This window comes from Chenopodium quinoa, unplaced genomic scaffold (genome assembly GCF_001683475.1).
Source record: "Chenopodium quinoa cultivar QQ74 unplaced genomic scaffold, ASM168347v1, whole genome shotgun sequence".
In the NCBI taxonomy this organism is placed as follows: Eukaryota; Viridiplantae; Streptophyta; class Magnoliopsida; order Caryophyllales; family Amaranthaceae; genus Chenopodium; species Chenopodium quinoa.
In genome coordinates this window covers 5,860,378-5,874,323 of record NW_018743292.1, presented here as the reverse complement: position 1 = coordinate 5,874,323, position 13,946 = coordinate 5,860,378, and the positions used below count along the sequence as shown (strand labels likewise).

General features: G+C 35.0%; 1 protein-coding gene across 1 annotated transcript; it reads right to left on the bottom strand.

Moving 5' to 3' along the window:
- Positions 1-2,408: 2,408 nt before the first annotated feature.
- Positions 2,409-11,211, bottom strand: LOC110736653 (alternative NAD(P)H-ubiquinone oxidoreductase C1, chloroplastic/mitochondrial-like). Its single transcript, XM_021916935.1, has 11 exons — positions 10,984-11,211; positions 9,637-9,830; positions 8,715-8,810; positions 7,919-7,985; positions 7,623-7,803; positions 7,101-7,194; positions 5,934-6,146; positions 5,143-5,538; positions 4,940-5,016; positions 2,972-3,075; positions 2,409-2,886 (listed from the first exon to the last, which is right to left on the bottom strand). The coding sequence occupies exons 1-11, from the start codon at positions 11,030-11,032 to the stop codon at positions 2,744-2,746; spliced, it is 1,614 nt and encodes a 537-aa protein (XP_021772627.1). The 5' UTR covers positions 11,033-11,211; the 3' UTR covers positions 2,409-2,743.
- Between the last annotated feature and the right edge of the window lie 2,735 nt (positions 11,212-13,946).

Genomic DNA, 13,946 nt, shown 5'->3' with positions numbered 1-13,946 from the left:
CTATACGATTTGGAATCTTGGCCTAAAAAAAAACACACACACACAAATCAACACAAAGAATAGTAGTTATATATCCATTTTTAAAAAACTAAAAATTGATCATACTACGTACAGATCAAAGTAATATCTTAAGTGTCCTCTTGACTTCTCATTTAGTGTGCAATCATAATCATAGTATGTAATAGTCTACTTCGATATTTGATGGTCAAATTTATACGACTTACCGTTGAATTGTTAGAAAACAAAGATTATAATGGTCAAATTTATATGACTTACAGTTGAATTGTTATAAAACAAAGATTATAATGGTTGTATATACAAAGTATATAATTTTTTTCTGAAGTACTTTATACTAATAAGTATATAAACTCCGTATAATAATACGAGTAAGAGAAAATGATATTGGCTAAATGTCTTTTTTGAAAACCATAACATGACAAAGAAAAAGTTAATCTTAACTCGGGTTTTCGCTTCTTATAATGTTTTAAAATTCATTGAGTGTCATCAATACCTTGTTTGATGCAAATAATAATGTAAAGACAGGTTCTAACAAAATACTATCACTTTCTTAGTTGTTCTAGTTGTATAATAAAATTTTGACTTTTGATATCATTCATCCACTTCTCTTATCAGTAAGCTTGAACCGTGTCGAACAATTAAGATTTCTATTTATTTAATTTATTTTTTCTGTTGCAAATAATTAAATGGTAAAATTTGTTGGTTAAGGTAGCAAGTATAGAGTAAATTTATTTTTTTTAATGAAGTAATTAAATACGGAGTAATTGTACAGCATTTGATCGATTTTTTTTTTTAGTGTATTTAATATAACTGGAATACTGGATTAATCTATTGGTCTGAGTATAGGCTAGTGGCTTGCTTCCATAACCAGACACCAGCAAATAAGTTATAACAAAAACATATCGCGTAAAAGATCAGATCACAAGGGAAAAACAAACAATATTGCAAAGGCTAATAAGCTAAAATAACAATACGAAGAAATAACTAAATAAACTTTATTAATAATGATGATATCAAAATTAAACTACTGCTAACCAGTACATATTTAAATATGTGATTATCACATTTATTTCAATCTAAAGTTCCTAATGACGCATTATAAAAAATACTACTCGGAATAAAACTACCGCAACACTATTAAATACTAAAAATATTTATAAGGCACTAGGAGTGGGTGCGGCACCACCGGAACATGCTTGGTTGTAAATGCTCTTGATTAGGGGGCTTGGGTTGTTTTCGAGTAACGAACAACGTTCATCACTCAATGAACCTTGAGGATGATTAATAAGATAGTTTCCTACTTCATTCTTGCAATCGATGCCACCAGGCAATGGTGGCAAATCAGCCAATTATGTACGATTAGCCAGATTTAAAATTGAAAACGTATGATAGTTCAATTAAGTACAAAACCAGAATTTTATCCCTTAAAATATACAGTATTACTAAGAAATCTAGCTTGAAAGATTAATAGTATAAAGAAGTAAAGACATTAGAATATATTTTGATATTATTATGCCATAATTTAAGATAAATTTTTGAGTTTGGTATATGTTTCAATATCTAACTCTGATATTACATGTGCTAACAAAATAATAAGCCAGATTTCAATATTAAAAGCCTATGATAGTTCAATTTAAGGAGAAAACAAAAAAAAAAAAATAATTAAAAAAAAATAATAATAAAAAATTAGAATCTTCTCGTAACATTGTGTCAGCAGAATTCTGATTATAATCAAACGTTCCTTCAGCAGAACATTAATCTTTGGAATATCATTATCTTCAAATCTGGAATCTTAAAAATTTTAACCAAAGTTCTGGAACGGGTTTTGCAGTCAAAAGTATATAAAGTACTACGGAGTATTATATATTCCTTTCAATTTAGTAAGATAATTAAAAAAAAAATTCTATTTGGAAAATGATCGTATTGAACAAATCATGTCATTATTAATTAATTATACATTGAAGTATAATCTCGGACCTCAACCATCAGTTTAAGCTTTTGGTTGATTTGATACTTTAACATGGTATCAGAGCACTGGATATGATACCATCCACCTCCAACTTTAAGTGGAATATTAAACGTTGGGTATGAGGAAGACCCATGCTACATCCACACTTTAAGCCCAACGACCTCTCGTGTGAGGGGGCGTGAGAGTATAAAACATAATCTTGGGGCTCAACCAAAAGCTTAAGCTAATGGTTGAGGCCCGAATTATGTTTTATACTCTATCAGAAGTAATATTAAGACCTTTGAAAAAATTAAGTAAATCTAACACGAGTGGCACTTACAAAATGAGACTACGGCGACTTTATAACTTCTAATGTCAAACAATAATTTTTGTAAATTTATTACACCTAAGACCTGTTAGAGAGGATATGTGTTCAATTCAATGCTCAAAGTAAATTTGTTTTTACTAAATTGATGATGGCATTCATACAGCATATACAGAGTAATTTGCAAAGAGTATTAAGGATACAATCTTAGTTTAAACAAAGGCAACACTCAACCCTGATTCCAACTTACCTTTATTCTCTCATCTGGGACTCGAGATTCACCAAAGACGGGTTGTGGAGATAGACTGGAGAGCAGAGATGCTTGTAAGCTTGTACGAGTATCATAGTAAATTGCAGCAAGTGCGACAAATAGTTTACTTCCAGTACATGTTAAAATCTGACTAGTTATCTCACCTGTGGAAAACTTTTAATAATACAAGACTTGCAAAATACTATGATGAGCCCGAAAGGACTTTGGTTAAGGTAGTTTGCAGAGTTGCCACGGAATCAATAGCCTCCTTCGTGAACCAGCTTAATCCAACTTTAATCTTGTGCTGATCAGTTGGTAACCTGATGAGGTACGCCAGTTTCCTCGCTGCAGCAAGATAACAAAAAAATCATGGTTTGACCAAATAGGACAGGATAGGTATCTTGAAAGGGCTGAAGAAGTAGAATTTTACCTGCATGGCCAACAGGTCCTTCCAAGGTTAATCCATCAATGAAACTTGGAGTAACAGCAGCATCATATCTCCCTAGAGTCATCATCTCTCCCAAGTTCTGAAACCTGCAACACCAAAGAGTACAAGTCAACATGATTCACATTATCATTATTGTTCGTACTATGCACAACACACTAGAAAAGTATTTAGGGTGAGTCAACATTATTTGGGGGGGAGGGAACAAATCGGTAGACCTGGATGAAAAAAAAAAAACTTCCTACTAGTGGCTCTATGGCCAGAGAAAAATGCCTTAAGTGAACCTGTTATGCACAGCCGTGGCCTGGTGAGCATTAAAATGAACCTGAAGGTTGGGATTTCCGACTACAATAGGTCCTAAACTTAAGTTGCCAAAATAGATTTAAATATCAGAAGATTAAGTTAGATCTTCAGCCATCATAGCAGAAAACTCCTGAGAGTACTGAACAGACAAGAGGCTTAAAATGAGTGTACAAAGTCTAATTAAAGTTAATAAGTTTTTTTTTCAGTTAATAACGTTTAAGTTGTTTAAGTGTTTTTATGTTTTTAAGTTTTCATTATTGCATGCCTGGACGATTTTTATTTGCCTAAGTTTGTCAGTGTTTGTCATCATCAAAAAGGGGGAATTTGTTGACCCTTTTGGTTTTGATGGACAAACTGACAAACTTGACTAATGAGCGTTTTAAGTCTTTGGTGAATAAAGGGTTCAAGCAAAGTTTGTTCCGGAGTAGGAACTTGATACAAAGGATGCGGAGTAGCATCAAAAGGCCTCATGCAAAATCTTACGATCTAGTTATGAAATGTAAGCACTCAAAATATACGTCAGTTAGGAACTCGATGACTTACGTTATAAATAATGTTACTGGAATAAAATTGTTTTAAAAGGTTGATGATAAAATTGTTTTCAAATAGATAGATTTATTTTTGGAAAAGATATTTTCAAATTAATATTATCTAAATAAAAATTTCGAATAAAGATAATTAACTTAAGTTTATTATCCTATTTGTTTTTAAATAAATAAATATTTTAAATATCTTTTTCAAAATAATCTTTTTAAGAAAATCTTTTAAAACAGCCTAATTTGAAGAAGTCAAAGATAACGCTTCTTGTTGCATGAATATCTCAGTAAATTGTTTTTCCAAGAACTATATTTTAGCAAAACTGATTATTACGTGGGTTGAGGAGAAGTTTGAGAAACTTCCATTACCTAGTCCACTGTCACGTTTCTCCATTACTAGTTAGTGGGGGTTGACATGCTAGTGGACAGTGTGAAAGTTGAGGATCAAATTTCTCTATATAAACCACGAAGCTATTCATTGCAAAATACACCACTTGAGCTTCAATATTTCCGGTAAACAAAATAACGTAAGAGAGTTTTTGTATTCTTGAGTGTACTAGGTATTTGTAATTACAATTTGTAATCAAGTACTTGGGTTTGGGATAGTGAATTTTGTAACGGTGAGGTTAAGGAAACTTCATAGTCGAAGTCTTCCGTGAGAGTTGGGAACAAGTTCCAACTTGTGGAACTTGTTACGGGTTTTAATCTTCACGTGTAAAGAGTTTAATTACATAGTGGAAATTTGCAAAAGCCCATATCATCTCTCTTTACTGTTCTTATTAGTTAAATTCCGCAAAAAGTTTTAAACTTCACCTATTCTACAATTCAACCCCCCTCTTGTAGAAGCCAGTTAGACTTTCATACACTTCTTATCAACCAAACCCCAACACCTTTCTTTTTATTCACATTTAATTAACCGGCCTCCACTATCTTACTACTCTATTCACCTTCCTAAAAACTTGTGCAAAAGGCAAATGGGAATTTAATTTGGGGACCGAGGAAGTAACATATTTTGGCAGGAAATGTTTCTTGAATAAGCTGAGGCCTGGTCCCAGAAGCCAATCCAAATTACTCAATCATACAAGCATACGATAAAAAGAATTGAAAATCCAACCTGAAAGGTAGAAGAGGACGATCATTGATTGCAGCCCATATATTCCAGCCAGTAAAATCTGCTTGCTGGAAAGCTACCTGCGAGATATGACAGCAAGGAAAATGCCACAATTAAAGATGGAAGAAATATTATGGTGTCCAAAACAGAAACTGATGCAGCAAAAGTTTATAGAGAAAAAACAAAAAAATTGCAGGCTATTACACCTGTGCAGTAGGAGGAAGAGGCTTTCCACTGGAGTCTCTCAAAGCAGAGGAGTCACCTAATGCGAATATACGTGGATTACCCTTTACCCGAAGAGTTTCATCAGTTTCTGCTTGTCCTATGCCATTAAGAGGAAGCATGTGGGGCTTATCAGAGGGCTCCAACTGAGGAAGGCGAGGCTTATTGCCAACAGTCCACAGAACTAAATCTGCTTCCAGGTTTTGCCCTTGCAGGCCCCTTTCGGCAGGTTGAATTTCCACAACAAGTTCTTTAGACTCTTGCTGCATGCCATTATTTTCCCCGTCTGTCAACTGGTTCAGTACCTCAACATCAGCAGCTCTTTTTACAGCATTAACAAAATACCCTAAGAAGAGCTGAACATTTCTGTCTGAGAGCACCTATAGATGTCACCAAATAAATCAGGATTTGCATAACAGGAAGTATTCTATCAAACATAGGAAGCCAATAAAATAATACTTCCTCCGTTTCTATTTACTTGCAACACAGCCTTGTGGCACGTGTTTTGAGGTCGAAGTTTAAATAATGTAAACGGACAAATTATTCAAAATAATTTTTACATGTGATACCTAACCCTACTTTGATCCTCGTGTTAAAATTATATTGATAAAATCGCTCGTTTACCTTCACTAATCATCTCCTAAAACTGCATGCCTAAAAGGTGTGTTGCAAGTAAAAAGAAACGGAGGAAGTATAAAATAATGCATCTAGACACCTCACTTCAACACAATAGCATCAAATCGTAAAAACATGAAGTTTTCGATAGAAATATTACTTTTAAGGCAGCTTCTCGGTTACCAGGTGGGGCAGATGGACAGATTGTGTTATTTACATTAATTGCTTGCACAATTCCTTTATCCTTCAGTCTTTCCGATACTGTTGCAGCTAATTCCACTCCAGAGTAACCACACCCAACAACTACCACCCGGATTGGGCATCCCTCGCCAAAATACTTCCTCTCCAACGCTTTCAATTTATCGTTAACTTTCTGTAAAGATGAATGATGATCACGTAATTAACATCAAATATTATCAAGCCAGAGAGTAAAAAAATATCTTATTAGACCAAATGGTAAACAGCTATACATGCCAAATAATATACAAGGGTACGAAGTATAGCTAAGTTGTTAATCCTACAGTTTTATACTATCTCGGGCTATAAAATGACTGCCTTGACTCTTTGGCTGAGATAGACAAAACTTGTTATCATCCTCACACCAAACACCAACCCATTGATAACACAATTGAATCTCAGGTTCTTTATTGCACTCCCTCCAGCAAGTGAGTACTTTTAATCTAAGTTGATAGTTTAAGCTGTAGAGACTTGCTCTATGTAAGCTCTACGACATATAGAATAGGAGGGAAAAGCTACTCCATAGTCCATAGATTGTTGAGGGAAAAAAAATGTCACCTCTTTAAGAATTTCTGCCACATAGCACGGTTCCCTTACAAAATACAAACAAAGAGGTAGAGTTGCTATACGTATACTTTATTTTAGATCGCAGACAGAATTCTCTCCATTAAAAGTGACTAGGGATGCAAAGCACCATATTTCACTACAACAGTTGTTGCCATCCAATTATTATTTTTATACTTCAGGGTTTAAGGCTTTACTCTACATGAATTATTACCATCATCATGCTGCTCTAGATTCCATCATTCCAATGTTAGGCAGTTTCTTGTTCAATTACAGCTTCTGATGTAACAAGAGGATCCACAGAGTAATTTATAAACATTTTCCTCTCCATTGTAAATTCAGCTGAATTAAAGTATCAATAGTAACTGGAATTTCGTGGTTTCCTTTCCTCACAGTCAACCCAACCCACTGTAAGTAGTCATATACTCAGAGACAAATATATAATGGGTAATGTCCCACGCCAGCATCAAGGTAAGTACAAATACCCAACAAATAAAGCAATTAATTTAATACCTCAAATACTTACACATGCATCCTCAAAAGTGGAAAATGGCAGAGCATATTCTACAGCCCCTGGTACCATGTCAAGCTTTGGTTCAGCCCCCAAAGCAAGAACCAACCTGGCTGTCCAAGCAAACAAACAAGTAATCAGCCTGAGCAGTAGCAACTAGATTTAAGCAACCACATACAATCACAGCTTAACATCATTTTGCCATATCATACAAGAAATATTGCCAAGAAAAATAGCATCTCCTTGATGTTAGACACACATGGAAAAGACAATAATTGGTAACAAATTAACAATCAACAATTGACTTCAAAAGTGAAACATAATATCATGAAACATAATAACTTAAGTTATAAGAGATCAAGTGCAAATCCACATAGCTCAATAGCATATTAGCATAGAGAGAACCCCATAGATGTACCATACATAAAATAAGTCTCTTACTGCAGTACTAGATACCAAAAGCAAGTATGCAAGATACAAATGCAGAACATACTGAAGACTGAAGACTGAAGATATTACCAAAGACAAAACTAATACCAGTCATATTCTATAAGAAGGTCACTTTCAAGTTGCACACTTCCAGCACAAGGGTTCCTTTGACCACCGCTTGTGGGCATATCATAGGGATGGAGGAGTTTCACTCTGTCCTGTATAAATTGAACCTCAGTATTTGCCAGCAATTCTGAAAATCGGGGAGCTATTTCCCATTCATCCACTTCTGCAATTAAATCCCTTTAACGGTTAACAATATAAACTAACAAGGAGTTGATAATGTAAGGATGAATACTAAGGAAAAACGTTCATCAGATAAGTTCTCAAGAAGTAAAACAAACCTCCAGATAAAAGTTCATAAAGCATTGGCTTGAAAACAAAACGATCAGACTGATCAATGAGAGTTACCTGGTCCCACATGAAAGAATCGAACAGTATTAAGAGTAGCACACGTGATATTAGGGATAAATAAGAATTGCTCAATTCACAGCTCATGCCATCATAATTTAGTGATGGCCACCTTCAAACATTTCACTTACAAGTCATAGCAAATTAAACAATCAAATTTCCCCTTCCTTTTCCATCAACAAATTAAAAGGACTGGACTCAGTGGCTTCAGATCTGCTCATTACTGTCTAAGGCAACAATAAATTCAAATTGCACCCCTATGGTAATGAATATTGAAAAATAAAGCACCTTACTCCACAGGAAAATATACTCCCTGGATCCAAAATCAAGCTAACGTCTTTCAAGGTGGGTTACATCTATTTTAAGTAATCACTACCTTTTCTCTAAAGTGAGGGTCCACACCCATCTACCCACCACCTTTTCCCCTCTACTTTGTCACACTACCAAATCTTTGTGCAAAAGTAGTAACTTAAATACATGACAAAGGGAATATATCTTCGGTTAACATTGTGATATGACTGATATCCAACTTCACACCAATGGTGATGACAAATATTTCACATAGTCAGTTCGGAACATATCCCAATCATAGGAAACATGACAAAGTTATGGAACAAAAATAATCTGTTCAAAACTAGTTGCGTGCAGGCTGCAGCAATTTAACATAACATCCTACAATAACCAGCCAGAAAAGAATATTAATGCAAGATGAAACCAACGATAACTTACTTGAGGTTTCTTGCCATCAGGCCATATAAGAGACTCCAGTCTTAAAGCTGTATATAAGCCCCCAAATCCGCCGCCTACTATGCATACCCTAGGCCTCTGTTCAAACCAAAGAAAAAAGGGAAGAGAGGATCACACATGGTTTCTACTAAAACTTGAAATGCTATATACAGAAAGAAATGAATCCTAAGGTGCACTCACACAACACACAAACTAGACATACCAAATACGAAAAACAACACAAGCAGCTAGCACTTGCTTGATACATCAATAGATAAATTAATGACAGAAGAGATTAAGAATGAATAAGACATCTAAAAAAACTGAAACAGATGATCTACAAAGCATATGGACCCCGCAAAGCATAGGGAACTGCTTCAAGTTTACGCATGTTTTCATAAACATTAACAACAGGTGGCTCCTATTTATTAATCCAGTTACAATGCTAAGAATGATATAAGATCTATCTTTTAACACTGCCAATAGAGTGATATTTTCGAGAAGTTAATGCCTGTCAATTAATACTGAGAACTGAGAAGCTGAGAACTACTAATTAAGCAATGGTAAACCATTATGCATCAAACATGATATCATTATTTTCAAGGCAGACCAACCAAGCAGGGTCCCCACTCCCCACCCATACACTCTGTGAAAGGTCATGGTAATGAAACCAATTTATGGCCCTTCATGCAATTAAATGAAAGGCTCAATCATGATTATTAAAGCAACAAATAACATTTTTACATAATGTCAGGCCACTCAGGCAAACTTCAGTTGTAGTGACCGCTAACTGTTTCAATCTACCAAATCCCCAAATCCAAATCACTGAAAGCAATATCAACATGGATGACAATAAGTCAGGCACAATAAGATGTGACTCTTGGATAAAATGGACGTTCATTGCATGGATTAAATAAATTGAAACCTTCTTGTCTGGCCATATATAATGCTTTAAATCCTGCTCCCTTTCGGATACTTCAGCAACACCCCCATTAATCCCTGTATTAGCTGAAGCAACGGTGGAGAATCCTTTCCTTTGAAACTTCCCATATAGTGAATATTTGATTGCATATCGCCCCGTAAATATGGGAAATACTTTATTTAGTCTCTTTACAGTTCCTGTAATAGTAAACAAACAAAAATTTAACAGAAAGGAAAATAAATGAAATGGACAAAATATGCTCCACATAATAGGAATATAATATAAACATGCATAATTGTGCACTAAGGTCAAACCTCCAAGGTCCTTTTCAGATCTCTCAAAACCAAAACTTGACAAGTTGACAGCATGGGATCAACCAATTAACAAAACAATCTAACTTCAGCCTGTACTGAAGAGCAGCATAACATTGGTATTTTACTTTTTATCCCAGGTTCTCCCCATGATCACGCCACCCCTCTGTTAGGCAACGCATGGAAAGCCAAGAGTTCTAGTACTAGAGAGTATAAATATACAACACCCTGAAAGACATCATATCCATGAAGAAGGAAATGTGTGATAGCAAGTGTGAACAATAAACAACTAATCTTCATCCTAATCAATCAAACAGGTGTCCTAAAACTTAAATCTTGTAAGATAAGCAATGAAGCTTGTGAATTCATTTCGACATTTTATCTCAATCTCGCCCGCTCATATCCTCTCTTTTCACTTCAATTCTTATTGCATTGTGAATTCAATGTTCTTTCTAACACCAACAATAGTCTATATCCGGTAACAACCTCAACATACTTCCTTCACACCCTTCAGCAATAACCAAGGCAGCAATGCAGCATATCATAGAGATAATTCAATCCGATCAGAATCAGCGAAACTCGCCCCCCATTAATTAAACATAAACAATCACTCCAAATTGCCCACATAAATGACAATTTGATTCATTAAGATAACAACATTACATGTAACACCACAAATTCAAATTTCAAAATCCAGAAAAGAATTACTCAATAAATCTTCTACAACAAGATTTAATTTGTAATTTCCATATTCACCCATCTTCCAATAATACTTCATTTGTCAAAAATATATTGGAAACTACAAATAACTCGCAAAATATGCTAAAAGGGTGCCCAATTAGACCGTTCAAAATTCCCAATTAAATCAAAATACATAAACCCCATTTATAAAAAAATCTAAAAACAAGTATCACGTTGAAACGATTATACAACACAATCTTAATTCTGGGGTTTAAAGGCCTAATAATTAGCTAAATAAAAGTAAAATGGGGTACTAAAAATGGGGAAAGAGTAAGAAATACGGATGAGGGAAACTTACGGTTAAAATGGGGAAGCGTTGATGTAGAGGACAAAGCGAGCTGCGACATTGAAGAGGATTATCAGTATCTCTTACTCGATTGTTTGCTTATCTACTCGAAAGAGAGAGAGGGTGAAAAATGGTTTAATAGAGTGAGGTTTGGGTGTTTCCTGGCTCACTGGCTTCCACGTTAACGGGCTACTTGCACTAATTTCATGTGCTAATTGCACTTTTGGGATCTAAACCGGGGTAGTGGAGTACCAACTAGATGCAATCATCAATGGCCCGCCCCATTCGATTCGAAAAAATTCAGGTTTGGACAAGGCTAAAATGCATTTTTTTAGTAGAGCTGGCAAATATGTCATGTCGAATCATTTTCGTGTTCGTGTTTAAAGTGAAATGGTTGACGAACCTCAACACTAACAACATTTTAATAAACGTGTTGTGTCGTGCTGACCCCATTTTGCTAATCATGTCGAAAACCCTTGACACTAACCCGTTTTTAGTGTCCGATTCGTGTCGTGTCGTGTCATAAGTCAAAATGTTAACTTCATTTGAGATATTTATCATAAAATCCATAAATTATTGATTATTTTTTCTTAAGCGGGGTATTTCGCGTTGGAATTGTAAACACCAACTCAACCTATTTAATTAACATGTCGTGTTGTGATTACTTGTTTAATTAAGCGTGTCTTAAACGCTTGACACTGACTAGTTTTTCTCGTGTCCATTTCGGGTCGTGTCAACTTTTACCGGCTATAATTTTTAGTTAAAAACTCAAGCCTGGCCCCAAAAACTTGCTTTGGCCGAATAAACATGACACTATTTTACTATTGGGCACAAGGATTTTGCATAGACTCGGCTTGGCCCAATTTTTTTTATCACCTCTAGTTGAACAATTTCTGCAACATTTCTTAATAAGCAAAATGAGGCATTTACGTAGTACATTATTTTTTTGGCCAAATCTGAGCTTAATTGGACCCACAAGGAACAAATGACCCCTAAAACCTTTAACGGAACATTTTCCAACACGCAAATTGATAAAAAATACTCCGTATTAATAAGTGGAGAGTGGGCCCACTAACGGTGATTGAATCAACATAACAAAATTTGTTAACGGCAGGATAACGATAAGGTCACTGTATGGTTATTAATTATACCTAAGGGTTATAATGTGTAACTTTCAAAAGGGGAGGACACACCACGTAAAACGTAATATAGAGGGTTATAATTTAGAATTTTCCAAATTTTAAAAATAATATTTTAACCATATGTTTTTTTTTTTTTGATTGAGTGAGAAAAGCTAAGTTAGCCCCTTTGATTAGAGATACCTAAAGCATCCTTTTGGATGATAAGGGAGAGGGAAGGCGCAAAATTATTAAAGGACCAAAGTAAATTTTCATGGTGGTGCCCCTTCTTTGCCATGTAATCCGCCGCCATATTCGTCTTCCTGCAACAATGGTGAATGGTGAGAATCAAGTGTGTTCAAAGTTACCTCCGTGTCACATATGATGTTGAAGATCTCCCATGGGATTTGCCAAGTCCTCTTGATGGCATTTATGACTGCCAGATTATTGCCTTCTATAATCAGATTACGAATGCCTAGGAATTTAGCTCCCTCTAAGCCTTCTCTTAGGCCCATTGCTTCCGCTTGGAGAATTGAAGTGTCGGGGTGGAGAGCCTTTGCCCCCGCAAGAATAAGATTCCCATTATGATCTCTAATTACAAAGCCAAAAGCAGAGCTATTTTTGCCTATTTTTGAGCCATAAAAATTTAACTTGTGGAAATTTCTTGGAGGGGAGAACCAAGCTCTTTGAGTTGTATTTTGGCAATTTTTATTATCCCCAGGACTTAGAAGATCTATGGGGGTTGTCTTCATCGCATATTTCAATATTTTGACTATTGAACCAATCATTAGTGAAGTTCTTGACTAGAATGCAGGTTTGAAAGACCCATTTCTAAAAATTATTGAATTTCTAATGTACCAAATAAAGCACCATGCTATAAAATATTTTGTGTTGTCTCTAATGAGTTTGCTGCTCTAATATTTTGAATAGAACTGATAAATGATGTCCCCATAAATTTGGACGGGTTAGTCCATTTGCCTATCTAGGTAAGGTAGCTGAAGATGTCTTCTGAAACTGCACATTTAAAGAAAAGATGGTCTACATTTTCTGTGTGATGATTACAGAATTGACAATGAAGCGGAACTATGACATTACTTCAAAATAATCTTTCTCTTGTAGGAAGTCCATCATTCCAAATGAAGTTTTTAATCTTTGGAGGGAGATTAGTTTTTCATATCCATTCGTATGAAACTTTTGCATTTAAAGATGGGTCATAAATAAGCTGCAGATTTGGTCGAAAATTTTCCACTAGAAGTGTATCCCCAGAATACTTTATCTTCTAGATTGTTAGAAGGGATATAGGTGTTGCAAATGACTTTGACTATATTTTGGGGGAGGATTTGGTTTAATTTAGTAGTATTCCATTGCTTGTGTTCTGTGAAATAGGCACACACGTTCTCTGTTAAAAGACTATGTGGAGCATTATGAGTAATTTGTATCAATGGTTTCTTAAGAACCCAAGTGTCTGTCCAAAAATTAATTTTATTACCATTTCCTACTTGCCATCTTAGGCCTTGTTTAAAAAGGAGAGCAATTAGATGCTGGTTCATAATCAATTAAAGATTTGTCTTTTAGGTAATTCTCAGTTATGAGTTTAACCCGTACATTGTTTGGTTCCGTTAATATCCTCCACAAAAGCTTCATCTGCATAACTGAATTATTAACCTCTGCCTTTCTAAATCCTAGTCCACCCAATTTTTTCGATTTACAAATTTTATCCCAACTAATAAGGTTTGGTGATTTTGAATCTGATAATTAGCCTTTGCTGCTAAATTTGCTTGAATTAGCATATAATGACCTGCTTGGGAAAGAGAGTTTGCTTTCCACTTTGAGAGTTGATTTTTTGTTCCATATACT